Raw genomic sequence first — 13,634 nt, 5'->3', positions numbered from 1 at the left:
ATCATTAGCTTTTGAGGGCAGATGGGACCATTTTCAGCTAGACCAGTGATTCTCAAACTGGGTTGGGACCCCATTTTACTGGGGTTGCCAGGGCCAGCATTAGACTTGCTGGGACCCAAGGCTGAAGCTAAACCCTGTACTCTACCCTCTCTTCTTTTCTCTCTCCCCCCCCCCCCCCCCCCCCCCCATGTAGTGACTTTATTGTCTGAAAGGGGTCAGGATGCAATGAACTTTGAGAACTGGGCTAGAGTGACTTGCATGTTGCAGGTTACAGAATCTCACCCATCTTTTCCTGTAATAGACACAGAACATCCTCAAAGCATGATTTAAAGGCTTTGAGTTATAGAGCATAGTGTCTTGTGTCTTTCTGACTACCAGAGGCTAACAAACGGCTTCTATGGGGGAACGTGACCTGGTATTTTGTTCACTTTCCTTAAGCCTGTTGTAGGTGTGTAACACTTCAAAATAAAGCATGGTGCGTTCTGTGTTCAAATCACTGCAAGCAACTCATTATCCGCGCTGCAATATAATTCCATCGGAACTGCCTTTTTCCGCCTTCCCTGCATTCTCCCTTACCCCCAAATCAGCAGCTGGCCTCTCTCCTCATTGGACCAGGAGTCACCGAGAGGGAAAGAATTTGGCAGAAGCGCCATAAAGAGTCTAAGGCGGAGTTAGCGCCTCACCACCCTCTGATCGAATCTGCTGAGCCCCCACTCCGGTAAACGGCTCTTTCGTGCAGTCCGTGGCTTAGCTCGGAAGCTGGCGCTCACCGTCTTCCTGGCGTCTCGCCGCTATTATGCAAATGAGGCAAGTTCTCATTGGCGGCTGAAGATGTGACGGCTGGAAGAAGGGCGGAAGGGGCGGGCTATGCGCTGCTACTGCTTCTCGTTCCGCCTGGTATCCTCACCGTTCTGACGCTTGCTGTGCCGAGCCCTCCTTGCGAAGCGCCCGCGCACCTGCCCAGGTAAGCAGAGAGCCGGGGACGCTTGTCCCCGCTGCAGCAGCGCCCGCCCGGTGGGGGCGTTACTTTTTCTCTTTTCCCGGCACGTTCTGCGGAGAGAAGTGCTGTGGTGGCGGCCTGTAGCTAACCATGTGCAAGGGGCGGGGCGACCTACCGCGAGACCTGGGTGATGTATGGATCTAATGATGGCCCTGTTCGTGCTGGGCCCTGTCAGTCCCCTGGGTCACCTCGTGCTCTCTGAGTACCGCAGAGGATGGCTCTGAATGTTTTTCTTTCCCTCACTAGAAGGAGAGCTATGGAAGCGTTCCTGTCCCCTAAAGACTCTGCCAAGTTCATAGCCGAGAACAGCCAAGACGTGCTCGTTGAAGAAGAGGGAGTGAGGAAAGTTGCAGAGGCTCTGTTTGACAAAGTCTCAGCAAAAGAGTTCAGTTTGGCTGGCTGGAAATCTCTTCACGAGCTGAACCCTCAAGCAGTTAGTGATGATGCAGTGAATTGGGTATTTCTTGCAGATACCCTTAACTTTTCCTTTTGGTCTGAACACAAAGACCGTAAGTGTCTGGTGAAGTACAGAGGCAAGATGTACAGTGGTTACTGGTCTCTTTGTGCTGCAATCAACAGAGCACTTGATGATGGTTAGTACATAATTACTCTGAATTGTAGTGGAACTGCATGGCTGCTATATGGTTGAGTTGCTTATTAAACTAAAAATCTACATACCCCGTTATCATTATGATGGGGGAAGGAGGAAATTCAAAACTGTCTCAGAGTCAGTTTCAAATTTACCCCCTGACCCTGCAAATACATGGAGGTGAGCAGCTTAGTATACCTGGGTAGTCCTATTAAGTTCACATGAGATGAACTAGAAGGGCTCTAATGATACCCATTCTTATAGAAAATAAAGTAAACTACTTAATCATATATATATATATATATGCAAAACAATTTCTGTCTCGGGTTATATTTTTTTCTGATAAACTATACTTTTGACAATTCTGTAGTTATATGCATACATGACTCCTGTTATTTCAGGTACATACTTTTTAAAATTAATTTATATTTTTGTGATTAACAAATAAACCTTGTCTTCACTGAGAATTTTAGGGAATTTTCTCCTTTTAATCTAACACCAATGCAGCTCCAGCAAGTCTAGAAACCACAGTAATAGAAACACCTGTACCTGGTGTAGGCTGGTGCTTCCACAGTTGCTATCACTGAAGGAGCGCTAGACCAATGGTGAAGGTGTGGCCAAAAATTCTCAGTGTGGGTCTAGTTAAATGTCTTTATGAAGAAACCACAATGAGTGCATACAAATAAGGGGAAAGCTATAAGGATATTTTATGTGGATTCAGAATGACTGGCAATTAAAGTAAAAATAGGAGTAAGAATTGGGTGCTGATATTTGCATGGGATATTATTTGAACATCAAATTAAGTATTGAAGACGTAGAAATGGGGAAAGATACAGAAAAAAGAGAAGAAATGTACAATGATGACTTGCTATTGGGAGCTGTTATCTATAGGAGTCTACAGACATAATAAAGCATTGTCTCAAGTTTGGTTTTAAATGAACAGTTGACTGAATACTTGCTTCATCTTAATTTGTGAACATAACTTTCTAGTGTACAGCTGTAATATAACTGTTCCAATCCTAAGTGTATTATTTCGCAAATGCCTATATAACATGACATTCTAAAAGGTTTTGTTTTTATTTTTCTGAAGGAATACCTATTACCAGTGCTGCATATTACGCCACTATGACACTTGAGCAGGTTAGACATGTATTTCGCTCTGACACAGATGTCCCCATGCCTTTGATTGAAGAGAGACATCGTATTCTGAATGAAACGGGGACAATTCTGCTTGAGAAGTTTGGAGGCTCTTTCGTCACCTGTGTTAAAATGAGTGAGAAAAGTGCTCAGAAACTACTGCGTATAGTAGTAGAGAATTTTCCTTCTTACAGAGATGAGGCTACATTTAAGGTAAGTTAGTTCTGCTGGGGAATTTTGAACTTAAAAAGAGCTCACTTATTACTGAGTGTACCCCAAAACTATTGTTAGGCTGTCCATGAAAACTTTTTTTTTTTAAATGACAACAGGTCAGATTTTTGCCCAGAATTGAGATTTTTGTGAAAATAAGCTTCTATAAAATCAAAGGCTAACAGAAATATTGCCATGAAATCTTTTTATTTTTGAATTTCAATGGTAACAATTCTTCTGCTATGTTTGCTATCCAAACATTATATTAGGGTGTTAGTGCTTGAGAACCTGAAAGTGAAATTGACTATTCAATTTTTACTGATGTTTCTCTGGGGTAAAAAGCAAACAGCATTTGCTTTTCACTAAATCTGATATTTTTAATGGGTTTTTAATAATATGTAATCATTAGTAATATAGGGAACTTTGTTTTTAAAAAATAATTTAATTTTTAAGATGTGGTAAAATTGTATTTTGTTTATAAAGCTAACAATAGATAACAAAATTACAAGAATTACTTAAAAATCACTTGCTTAACTAAAGCTTTCGTGCTCCTTAAAACCCAGTAGGGACTTCCATAATTACTTGCACTGATAAATAATTCCTGTACTAGTCAGTGATGCATTCCTTGTGGATGATATACACTTCTGAGTAAAAGTGCACAGTTGTTGGTTTTTTTTTTTTCTTTTTTCTTTTTTCCCTTGTTTGTTTCCTCTTCACCACTCTTGTTGTTTTGTTTTTTTGTATCATAGGAGTGACAGGGTTCCCAGTCAAATCAGGGCCCCATTGTACCAGGATCTATATAAACACACAGGAAGAGATGATTCCAGTAGCTGAAAGTTCATATTCTGCTCCCACTAACTTTATTTTTCCTTTTATCTGTCTCCAGATTTTTTTTTCTTCCCTTCTCCCCATTTTTTAAGGGTTTCAGCAGCCACTGAAGAAACTTTTACTTTTAATGGAGTATAACAATTTACACCAATTGGGGATCTGCCCCATGACTCCTGTTGATTTCAGTGGGTGTTACATAGATGAATATAAAATAGAATGAACCCATAATGTTATACTTCTGCTCGTACATAATCTCTACAGGGCTGCCTTTCAGGAAATTGGGTCTAGTCAGTTTTTGCTTCATTTGTTGGCATCTCCTGTCTATACTGGAGCTTGGTCTGTACTAGCATATTCTGTCCCGGGTGTCAGAGCAAGTGAGCTTCACTGTGTTTAGTCCTGTCTATACTAGCACTCCACTTTCACACCACACATGAAGAAGACCTGCACGAGCATTAGTGATAATAGGTGGTCTTTTCAAGATACCTTTTTTGAACATCTTAACTTGAACCTAAAGCATACTGACAACATGCAAAGAGGAAGCAAGCCAATAAAGTGCAGAATGGTATTTATAATTGATTGTTAATTTTTCCCTAGCTGGTCTTCAGTAGGCGAGGTTATTTTATTTCTTTGTGTGGCTTCCTACTGAGAAATAAGATGTCTTCTGTATGGGAAACAGTTCAGATGAGTTTGAATTATTATTATTTATGCAGGGTATTACCATGATATTAATTTAATCATAAATTCCTTTATTAAATCAACCAAATATTTAGAATCAACTGTATAAATATCATGTCTAAAAAGCCTAAATAATAAGTAATTTACTACTTCCAAACAGTAACAAAACATTTTATAAGCATTTGATCAAGATACTTACAAATGGCCTAAACCGAACGGTGCTTAGTTCCATATTGGTTAGCTCCAGCATGGTCAGGCAGGTATTAGCAATGAACCCTTTAAGAGTTTCCTTTATTATACCTTTTAACAAATAAGTGATGTAATAGCTAAGGTCCAATAATTGGCAAAGGCCAGATGGAGTTTCTTTTATAACTGATTATTTACTGCACCTGGTACCCAATTAACCGTGTTTTATTTCTGTTATTTCGCCTGAATCTTAAATAAGATAGCACTAGTATTTGAAGAGTCACTATTTCTTCTTCATATGGCTGATGTAAATGTAGAGCAACATCTTTACATTTAGATTGCTAAGCCAGATTGTTGCATCTGGTGTAGCAGAGTGTATTGCTACGATGCCTCCTTCATATTTGTGAATCGGGCATTGAGTTGTTATATGTTCCATGGTCTGTTCTGGGTGACCCCAGTCGCACACTGGAGAGTCTTTAATTTTCCATTTGTACAGCAAGTATCCACATCTTCCATGGTTTCTGCAGATGTGGTTTTGGTTGCCCATGAATTTTGTGGGAGATCAAACCAGGGATCTTCTGCATTGGGTCTTTCACAAGGCATTTATTTGTGACATCTTATGAATTCCATTCTGCTTTCCAAGCTTCATCAGGGTTGAAATCACACTATTGAAGCTTAAATGCCTGGGTCCAAAAGTGCTTATGCAACCTCAAGCGCTGGTGAGAAATGGTGTTAAGGTCCTGGGGGATGGGAAGACTTCATTTTCCATGGTCCTCTGGAATTCCTGAAGGGTTGTGGCATTGGAGCAAATTGATGGGGGAGCAATGTGCAACAGCATTGGCAGCTAAGATGTTGGGGTCAACTTGCGGGTTCCAGTGATGCACCGCATTGCAGTGTTCAATTGGACAGCAACAAGTTGAGTATCACTACTTCTGGTCTATACCAGTGCACAGTACTCAGCTACAGAGTACACAAGGACTTATGTGTCTAGCACTGATGGTGATGCTCGCCAGCTTGTGCTTGCCAGTTTCTGGACCCGGTTGACCCTTGTCTTCGTCTTGGCAATTACCTTCTTCAGATGGTTATGGAAGGTTAGCGTGCGATCCAGCTTCACTCCGAGATAGGCCAGAATAGGATCATGTCACAGTGTTGCCGCAGAAGGGTCACTACACGTTTAACACAACAACTCTTCTTTCTCACGGTCTTATTCTTTTTGGTCATTTGTGTTGGATCTGTTGCTCATGCTAATATCCCAACTCAATTTAAAATCATAGTTCATCCAAATCTAAGGTGGGCCTATATTCTACAATAAATCCACCCTAACTAATTTCTGAACTTACTATGCTGTTCACGTTAAACAGTTCAAAGCATATTTTTCCTCCTTCCAGCAAATACATGTTTGATTAAAAGATAAACACTTTACTGGAAAGTGATAAGCAGAATATGCTTCTTATCTGCGGAATGGCAAAATGTGTTTATGTAACCTTCTCAAGAGCCTGAATGCTTAATGAGTCTTGCATTATAAATAGCAGCTGCAAACAAACTGCAGAATGAAAATCAGTCACAAATGCTGATGTTGCACCATAAACATTTATATGATCAAAGTTTATTGCACTAGTGCATGGCCTATCTTCCTGTTTTTTGCCAGACAGCTATATGTTCTGAAGATGGATGAAACACTGCTGGCCAAATTTATACCCTAGTTGTAACAAAATCAGTGCTAGCAGTTGAGAGACAGTCCCAGTTTGCACGTTCTCAACAGTGCTTCCATGGTAGAAGACTGAGGTGTCACAAGGCAGGACCATGACATGATACAGGATCAGGAAGTAGCAGAAACTGAAGTTGGGTAGAGGAGGAATCTGAAAACAAATCAAATTTCCCTAATAACACTTAGGAACAAAAATGTAATGTGTATTAGTGTCACACATTCGTATTAAAAAGTATAAGCAAAATAGGCTTCAGCTTTTCTCAGTCATGCTCTGATTTTTCAAGGGGAATTTTTACAACTAAAACAAGATGTCCCCAACTCTGTGAGGATAAGTTTCACAAAAGGTACTACATACGAGACGCTTTGTTACTAAAATTACAGAAATCAGAGTCCCTGTTGGCCTTATGATCTTAAAGGCAAATTACAAACCAAAAAAGTCTTTTTGTTTTGTTTGTACCCTTAACAATATTAATAGACTGCCCTCCCTCTCTTCCCCCCCCCCCCCGTGTGCTCCCCCCTCCCCTCCCCAAAAAACAAAAAAAAAATTAGTTGCTGTTCTTGGCCACAATTAAGCAAGCGCTGAAGTGGGGACCAGAGACATATTACTTGTGAATCACTGTTGTACTCAAAATCACTGCTGTACTTGAAATGTGTCCCAGAATTTTGAGATTCACACTGCAGGAGTCTTATGCCTGCCAGTTAAACCATGGAATCCTTTCCAAGCAGTGACCCATGAATGATATATATCCCTTGCGTACAACATTCTGGAACTATAAAATCCTCACTCCCTAACAATCCACCTTTTCTCTGATTTGATACTAGAAGCATTATCATACCTTACATGCTCAATACACTGCTTTGTTAGCAGCAACTAGCATTGGTAACATGGTACTTAGGCCTCTGTCTGACTCTCAAGATGAGATCTATTGGTCGGTCAGAATTAGTAAGGGTTCTGATGGTTCCAGCTGTTTTTTCCTCTTTTCATTGGGGAGGAGGGATCACCATCCAATCCTTCAATGGAGTCCCACTGCCAAAACTGATAGTTGGCCCAACTTCCCTCCGAAACAATCTGAGAAAGCAGTTCAAATGGTAACACTATTTCCCTGAAGATATATGCTTCTTCCTGGAAACTGCCACCAACAACCCTAGCTAATTCCACTCTGTCCAACAGACAAGTTATGGAGGCTTAGAGGGAGATGGGGTCACTCTGGTAGCGTTTTGGGAAGGATAAAAGTGCATGCATGCCAGGGCATGAAAACTACAGTGGAGTCGCATCTTACGTGGGGATTAGGTTCTAAAGTAAGGCGAAAATCACGTATAGTCAAAATTACCCTTGAAAATCCCTTAAATCGCCCATAAAGTACAGCATACTGTACATGATTTTGTGTATACAACCCTGTACAATAATATGTATATCTACAGTAATATACAATATATAGTACATATGCACAATATAATTTTACAGTACGGTATTTTTAATTACAGGGGGGGGGTCATCAGGGTTTGATGTCGATCCAGGAGACAGAGGTGTCGGAGAGCTTTGGTGACGGAGAGCGAGTTGCAGACGAAGTGGTTGGTTCTGGTTCCGCTCAAGAAGTTGATTGCGTAGGTTCATCTGCTGCTGGTTGTTTTTCCTTGAAAAACATGGTGATCGGCAACTGTCGCTGTTGTCTCTTGAGCTGCTCAAGAGATACGGTCTCAAATCATCCGTAATACTATGTGTGATTTTGAGGCTTCGTTCTATAGAGGGATCGTATTCAGAAATTAAATCATTCAAGTGTTTCGCTGCTTGGAACACTTCAGCAAATTTATGAAGATTCCAACTTGCTGGCTCTTCCTGTTCGTTGTCATCATCTTCGTCTTCTGTAGACCATTTTATCAGTTCCTCTAACTCTTTGTTAGTCAATGTTTCTCTATGGCGCTCAATTAATTGTTCAATTTCTTCCTCAAGGATCTCGATGAAGCCATCACCACCCACTTGCCTTGGCCACCTGAACAATGCGTTTCACTTCTTTGTCAATGGTGGGGAAACCCTTAAAATCATTCACACATTCTTTCCATAGGTTTCGCCAACATGCATTGACTGTTTCAGGCTTGATTGCATCCATTGCCTGTTTAATATAAGTGATGCAATCAGCAATGTTGAAGGACTTCCAACACTCCATCACATTAAGACTGGGATCAGCATCCATAGCGCTACGTATCCATGAGAACGTAAGCCTCGTGTACGTAGCCTTGAAACAGCTAATCACGCCTTGGTCGAGAGGATGGAGGTGGTATTGCGGGGGAGAAAGACGACTTCAACGTTATGTGCAAACCGGAGTGCCGCAGGGTTGCCAGGAGCATTGTCTACAATCAGCAACACTTTAAAGTCAAGTCCTTTCTCTTCGAGGTACAACTTGACCTCCGGAATGAAACACTTGTGGAACTAATCCAGAAATAATGCTGCCGTCACCCAAGCCTTTTTATTTGATTGCCAGCACACAATAGAGCAAGCCTGGTTTTATTAAATGCCCAGCTGCATTGCCACAAAACAACAGTCACACGGTCTTCAGCTGCTTTGAAGCCAGGGGCTTGTCTTTCTGATTTCAAAATGTAAGTGCGGTTGGGCATTTTTTTCCAGAAGAGCCCAGTCTCATCAGCATTAAAAACTTGTTCTGGAAGATAGCCCTTTTCTTCTATGATTTTCTTTAATTGTTCGGGGTAGGCTTTTGCTGCTTCTTCATTGGCAGATGCAGCTTCACCAGTAGTCTGCATGTTTTTGAGGTTGAAGCGGTTCCTAAAACCGTTAAGCCAACCTTGACTGGCTTTGAATTCCTTCTCATCAGAAGGCTGTCCCTCTTCAGCAGGAGGTTTGAACAGTGCGTAGAGGCTAAGAGCCTTTTCTCGCAACGTATTGCCATCGATAGGCACACGTTTACAGTTCATGTCTTCCAGCCATAAGTTTAATGCCTTTTCAGTCTTCACTAAAGTCTTATCACGCACCTGGCTCGTCACCTTAGCAGTTATTGGAGCACTTGATGCCACAGCTTGATGGCACGGATGCTAGATTCGTTGTGGCCATATTTACGCGCCACGTTGGAGACCGACATACCGTCTCTCAGTAAGTCCAACACAGCCAGTTTTTCCTCCAGCTTTGGAACAGATCACTGTTTCTTCGGTTGAGCACCAGATGAAGTAGTTGGCGTTTAGGGGCCATGTTGTACAAAAAATACGTATCTTTAAACACTAGAATCACACTCAGCGCGGTGAGATGCTCACACTATGAGAGGCACGCAGGAACTGAGACTGACCTGAGGGAACAGCAGATTCACGTCTCCCATCTCACGCTCACTCTGGGGCATACGCTCATTGGGTGGAATCGCCCGCACTATGTACAGGTATCTTGTTGTTGTTCGTTTTTTTTTGCCGAGCGCGTATACTTGAATTCGCGTAAGTTAAATGCGCGTATGCTGTGACTCGGCTGTACTATCACAGTCCAGCTTTGCTTTAATTTCTTTCTTTTGAAAAGTTAAGTGCTGGAAATTGTTGCTATAAATACAAAGTATTACTTCCTTACATGGAACAGGCTATACTTTGAGTTGCATTTGAATGAAACATAAGATTCTAAGATTAGTATTTCTTTAAACATAGAGGGGGGCAGCCATCCTTAGTTGAGTAAGCATAATGATTGTTTCCTTTAACAAAATGAAGTCTCTGAATACTTGCATCTCTCAGATGCCTAAACAGTTGTTTTCTTGTCTGTCAGGGTAAAAAGGTGTCTTTTTATAAACGAGCACAAATACTAGTGGCTGATACCTGGAGCGCATTGGAAGGGAAAGGAGATGGCTGCTTCGGTGACATTTCTAGTCTGACTATATTTGCTGACTATAGGATCCCTCAAGTCCTTGTTCACCTGGGAGCAATGAGATATTCTGATGAACTGATGAGGAAACTCCATGAAGGTTTGCAACTCCTTTATTGCATCAAGTGTGTTTGTGGTGTTTATCAGCATTTATGAATATTTTGTAGCGTAGAGATTATTTAGCCTCTATGAAAGAGGTATGAGAGGTTTTTTTTTCCTTTTGATATGCAGAGTTATCATCCAATGATGGGGAGAGGGTGGGAAAGTACATGCTCTAAAGATTGGGGATGAGAAGACCGCCCCGTCATCCTTTTCATCATATATAAATATTAAACTGTACATTTATTTGGATTAAACACTACTAAGGCTGGATTTAAAAGGATGTATACCAGTTGAACTGGTATACTGAGCTTCTGTTGGGCTGGTGTCATTTTCAACAAGGTTATAGCTGCCAGTTTGTGGCTTAGGGTATGTCTATGTTGCAGTTAGACACCTGCAGCTGGCCCATGCCAGCTGACTCTGGCTCACATGGCTTGGGCTAAGGAGCTGTTTAATTGCGGTGTAGACATTCAAACTCAGGTTGGAGCTCCAGCCCAAGCTTGAATGTCTATACTGTAATTAAACAGCCCCTTAGCCCAAGCTCCGTGAGTCTGAGTCAGCTGGCATGGGCCAGCCACAGGTTTTTAATTGTAGTGTAAACATACTCTTAGTGAGTTCCTAATAGTTGTACCTACCTTCTTCCTGAACTTGAAAAAACAAAAGGGTGTGGACAGTTGTGGAAGCATATTATTCTCCAACACAATCATTTACCTCGAACTGCTAACAGCTACTGTGTGTGTGAAAAGAACAGTAATATAGAAACATAAAGTTATTTTGTTAGTTATTTATGTAAACCTATCCACATGAAGTGAAATTCTGAAGACCATGTAAGCAAATTCTCTCTGGAGTCATAGTAAAGGCCTAGCTATTGTAGCCATTAGAATAAATGGCTCCCTTTACATCTGGCAGTCCTTTATTCATGTCCAACTACCTCTATTCTAATCAGTGATGTGTTTTGTCAATACATGATAGCACACTTATATCCAACAAATACAGCTTCCATATTGTGTTTTTATTTATTGATGTTTGTTTCCATTTTCCTGTGCATGTTAACAGTAAAACAACTAATAGTAGAAATGGGATTTGTCTCTAGATTTTTTTCATTTGTTTATTTTACTTTTCTCATTAAAACCTGTAGCCTATCTTTGGCTTAACCACTTTACTCTGTACTTAATTTTGGGTAATTTTTGGCTGTTCGTTCATCTCTCTGATGAAACAATACTGCCTGGCAGTAGGGTAAATCCAATATCAAGACATTATAAACAATAGTTCATTTATTAAATCTACACTTCCCTGTCTTCTTAATTATACCAATCACTTACTTCAAAGAAAGCAGCTCCCAGTCTTCCAAATTTGTGTTTTCTTCCCTTTAGCAAGTCTTTCAGAGCAAACAATCCTCCTCATTGAAAATCTGAATACAGTGCATTGCACTTTATTCATGTACCCAATGTTGCTCTCCTGTGATGTCCTGGTTTCAGTGTTCACAAATTTTTCATTATTGACTGGCAGCATCAAATACAAACTAAAGGCTACAGTTCCATTTTTGCGGGCACTGCGGAGAGGTAAAGGACATCAAAATAATGGGATGAACTACAGTCCCACCGCATAATGTTTCAGGACAAAACCTTTATTTTCTGGATTATTCTGTTTTAGCTGTTAAATCCTTTTTAGATTAAAATAGCCTTCTGTTCAGTTAATGAGCTGTTCAAAAGGAGTAGATTAACTCTTCTAAAATATAAATGTTACTTTGTTTAAAAAAGAAAAAGTTAACGGAGAAAATGAGAAACTGCAATATCATCTACATGCAAAACAGTGTGCCTGTCTTATATCTTCCCCAATGACAAAAAAAGATGAGGAATTATATGACACAGTGGATTTGTTCACTAGTTTTTTGGAAAACAGATTTGAATTCTGTTTTAAACCACAGGAGCTTAAGAGTCTTGTGGTCTTCTAGTGCTAGGGTGATATAATCAGATTCTGTTGCCATACAATGGTGGATATGTAATTATCTTTTTCTGACAAGAGACTGACAAGGACTGGAATTGCAAGAACAGGAGTAAGGTGTATTCATAAATGTGTGCAGCTTTCCTGACTTTGAATAGTGCTGTAGTATCTGGATTTGCCCATATATCAACCCTTCCCTCATCTGCGGCCACCTACTGCTGTATTTTAGAAATAACTAAAATATATAGGACATACTTCTCAGTAGATGGGAGTTTAACAATGCAGCAACTCATAAATATACACAGAAAAACAAAATGAAAACTCTAGAAAATGCACAGGCTGATTTTTTTTATTATTATTTATAGTGCAGTATATTAAATCTGTAACTCTGGTTTATATTTAACTATATGTAGCTTAAAGAGAAAGTGTATAACATCTGTGACTCCTGTCTTCTGTTCCACTGAACATTAATTGGAGTGCTCTCTACTCTGTTCTATAGGAATAATGTTCCAGTCTGGAGATAAACAAGAAGTGGAGATCCGAGGTGGTTCTATTTGGTGTTGTGGATTGATTTGTGATCACCTGCTGGAACTTTATAAGAAGAAGGGACAAAACATGAGTGAAAGAATCAATGCAGTTCTTCTTGATTATTATCTATGGGACTATGCCCGGGATCACAGGGAAGATATGAAAGAAATTCCAATTCATCGTGTACGTTGCATATACTACTAACACCAATTTTATAGATCTCTCACTGATGCATCATGCAGATTTGTTACTTAATTTGCAGCTTTTTATATACTGACTTGGTGCATTCAGCAGTAAGTTAAATACCTATTCTCTGATATATTAACACTTTATCCATCACTGCAGTTGTGTATTAGTACTCCATAGAATTCACATTCAGGGAAAGCCTATTTTTTGTATTCAATAAATAATTAGTTTTATTTCAAGCATAAGACATCTGGATTTATATAATCAAACTTTAATAAAGTTGGATCACTTGATTCAGTAAATATTCAATTAATTGATCTAATTTGCGTTGTGAATCTTAAACAACATAACTGCATTTTCATAGACAAACAGGGCTGGAAGAGATGTTGAGTTGAGAGGTCATCAGGTCCGGTCCCCTGCACTCAGGCAGGACCAGGTAAACCTAGACCAGTCCTGACAGGAGTTTGTCCAACCTTTTCTTAAAAAGCTCCAATGATGGGAATTCTGCAACCTCCCTTGGAAGTCTATTCCAGAGCTTAATTATCCTTATACATAGAAAGCTATCCTTAAATCTCCCTTGCTTCAGATTTAGACCATAGCTTCTTATCTGACCTTCAGCTCACATTGAAAACAATTGATCACCGTCCTCTTTATAACAGCCCTTAACATATTTGAAGACTTTATCTGGTTCCCCCTCAGT

At 40.2% G+C, this 13,634-nt stretch overlaps 1 protein-coding gene across 2 annotated transcripts; it reads left to right on the top strand.

Moving 5' to 3' along the window:
* The first annotated feature begins 834 nt into the window (after window positions 1-834).
* Window positions 835-13,243, top strand: CUNH9orf64 (chromosome unknown C9orf64 homolog). Of its 2 annotated transcripts, none has more exons than XM_029911724.1 (5): window positions 835-964; window positions 1,250-1,593; window positions 2,680-2,939; window positions 10,082-10,277; window positions 12,720-13,243. In XM_029911724.1, the coding sequence occupies exons 2-5, from the start codon at window positions 1,257-1,259 to the stop codon at window positions 12,950-12,952; spliced, it is 1,026 nt and encodes a 341-aa protein (XP_029767584.1). In that variant the 5' UTR covers window positions 835-964; window positions 1,250-1,256; the 3' UTR covers window positions 12,953-13,243. The 2 variants fall into 2 exon arrangements, with proteins under 2 accessions (XP_029767584.1, XP_024051837.2); XM_024196069.3 differs by having other exon boundaries at window positions 836-964; window positions 1,247-1,593.
* The last annotated feature ends 391 nt before the right edge of the window (window positions 13,244-13,634 follow it).

The sequence above is a fragment of the Terrapene carolina genome, unplaced genomic scaffold (genome assembly GCF_002925995.2).
Source record: "Terrapene carolina triunguis isolate 2854851 unplaced genomic scaffold, T_m_triunguis-2.0 Scaffold113, whole genome shotgun sequence".
NCBI lineage: Eukaryota > Metazoa > Chordata > Testudines > Emydidae > Terrapene > Terrapene triunguis.
This window is presented reverse-complemented; position numbering and strand designations above follow the sequence as displayed.